The sequence below is a fragment of the Scomber japonicus genome, chromosome 1 (genome assembly GCF_027409825.1).
Source record: "Scomber japonicus isolate fScoJap1 chromosome 1, fScoJap1.pri, whole genome shotgun sequence".
In the NCBI taxonomy this organism is placed as follows: Eukaryota; Metazoa; Chordata; class Actinopteri; order Scombriformes; family Scombridae; genus Scomber; species Scomber japonicus.
In genome coordinates, this window is record NC_070578.1 from 15,006,365 (window position 1) to 15,007,978 (window position 1,614).

The 1,614-nt window shown below is 49.6% G+C and overlaps 1 protein-coding gene across 1 annotated transcript; it reads left to right on the top strand.

Annotated features, from left to right (window-relative positions):
- Nucleotides 1–393: 393 nt before the first annotated feature.
- Nucleotides 394–1,137, top strand: si:ch73-167i17.6 (regulator of G-protein signaling 9-binding protein). The gene has a single exon (XM_053322660.1). The coding sequence runs from the start codon at nt 394–396 to the stop codon at nt 1,135–1,137; it is 744 nt and encodes a 247-aa protein (XP_053178635.1).
- The last annotated feature ends 477 nt before the right edge of the window (nt 1,138–1,614 follow it).

Below are 1,614 nucleotides of genomic sequence, written 5' to 3' on the forward strand. Positions count from 1 at the left end.
CACCTGTAGCTGAATCTGAACAGACATTTGCAGTCTCATGAAAAGGGAGGTCGCATTGTTTTACATCCATTCTCATCCGTCCTGCAACAGAGGTGCTCCGGCGCTGTTTGATCTCGAGTGAGGACGCGCAAAGGTAGTCTAAAGCCATTTACGCATTAATTTCTAAGCCGCTCTCTGTGCTTGCTTGCTGACAGGAAGGAGCATGGATAGAGAGGAATTTGCTCTTACTAGTGCATTGAGGGGATTTGTAGAGCTGGGGGTGTGCTCCCGTGGAAACTAAACTAAGGACAGTGGCTAAACCTCCGTCATAAACAGTTCGCCATTTCTCTTCAAGCCTCTTTTGTTTATTGTTTCATATAATTTTTTTGGGCGAGGAGATTTTTTAAATCAGTCATGGGGAAAGACGAGTGCAAAACAATGCTGGATGCTTTGAACAAAGTGACCGCCTGCTACAGGCATTTGGTGATCGCTCTGGGAAGCACCTCGGACTCGCAGAACCTGCGAGAGGAGCTGAAGAGGACCCGCAAAAAGGCCCAGGAGCTGGCCGTGGCCAACAGGACTAAACTGACCTCTCTGCTCAAAGATAAGACCATCAGCAAAGAGGACCGGGCCGAATACGAGCGCCTATGGGTGCTGTTCTCCAGCAGCATGGACCTCCTGGAGGTAGACATGAAAAGGTCCCTGGAGATAGGGCAGGATTTCCCACTGAAGGTGCCAACGAGGCACCTCATCCAGACGGGGATGACCGGCAGCACCACCACCGTGGCGGCCCGGGCCATGAGCGTGCAGAACATGAAGTACGAGGCGGACAGCAATATCGACACGGCGGACCTCAGGGATCTGCAGACCGAGATCACCCAGGTGACCCAGATGGTGGAGGAGATGGAGATGAAAGTGCAGGTGGCACCGTGGGCCGTCGAGGCGAAGCAGGAGGCAGGCGCGGAGCTGAAGTCCAACATGAGCGTGGGGAATTCCTCCGTGGGTGTCATCTCCATCTGCGAAGAGGAGCCAAAAGAAGAAGAAGGAGGAGGAGGCAGTGGAGGCTCAAGTTTGGCGCCGGTCTGCGCTGTGTTTGTATTCCTTGTCATTATTATGGTCGCTGGGGTTCTAGGATACTTGGTAATCAATATGTCATGAACTAGATAACCACCAGCCCACCCTGACGGACACCCTGCCAGACTGCCCACAGGAGCGCCACCGTGGGTAAGAGCCAGCAGCCCCACAAGAGAGAAAAGCTTTTGTGGGCTTGAAGGGGAAAATATTGTGGACACACGAAGTTATTAATCTTTTCGGATTTGTGAATGTATTCGGTGGAGTTGAGGATATGCACTAGATATAAAATGTAGAACAACATAGCTGTCATTCGGAGATTAGGCTATGGATGAATGGAGAATTTTGAGGTTAAGTAGGCCTATTTTGAGTGGCCAAGGAGTCCTGTATTTTTGGAGAGAGGAAAAAAAAGTCATAAAATTACGTGACAGTGTCTGGCCATCAGGATGATATAAACTACCCGTAATCCAAGTGGATTAGTGGAAAAGCTCAAGCATAAATGTAGTCTACTGTTAAGTATTCCCCTTGATGTTCTGCTGATTGATGCTTTAAATTTATGAATTT

Excerpts from the sequence above, each read along its gene's own strand:
- si:ch73-167i17.6 (XM_053322660.1), top strand. The coding sequence starts at position 394 with ATGGGGAAAGACGAGTGCAAAACAATGCTGGATGCTTTGAACAAAGTG.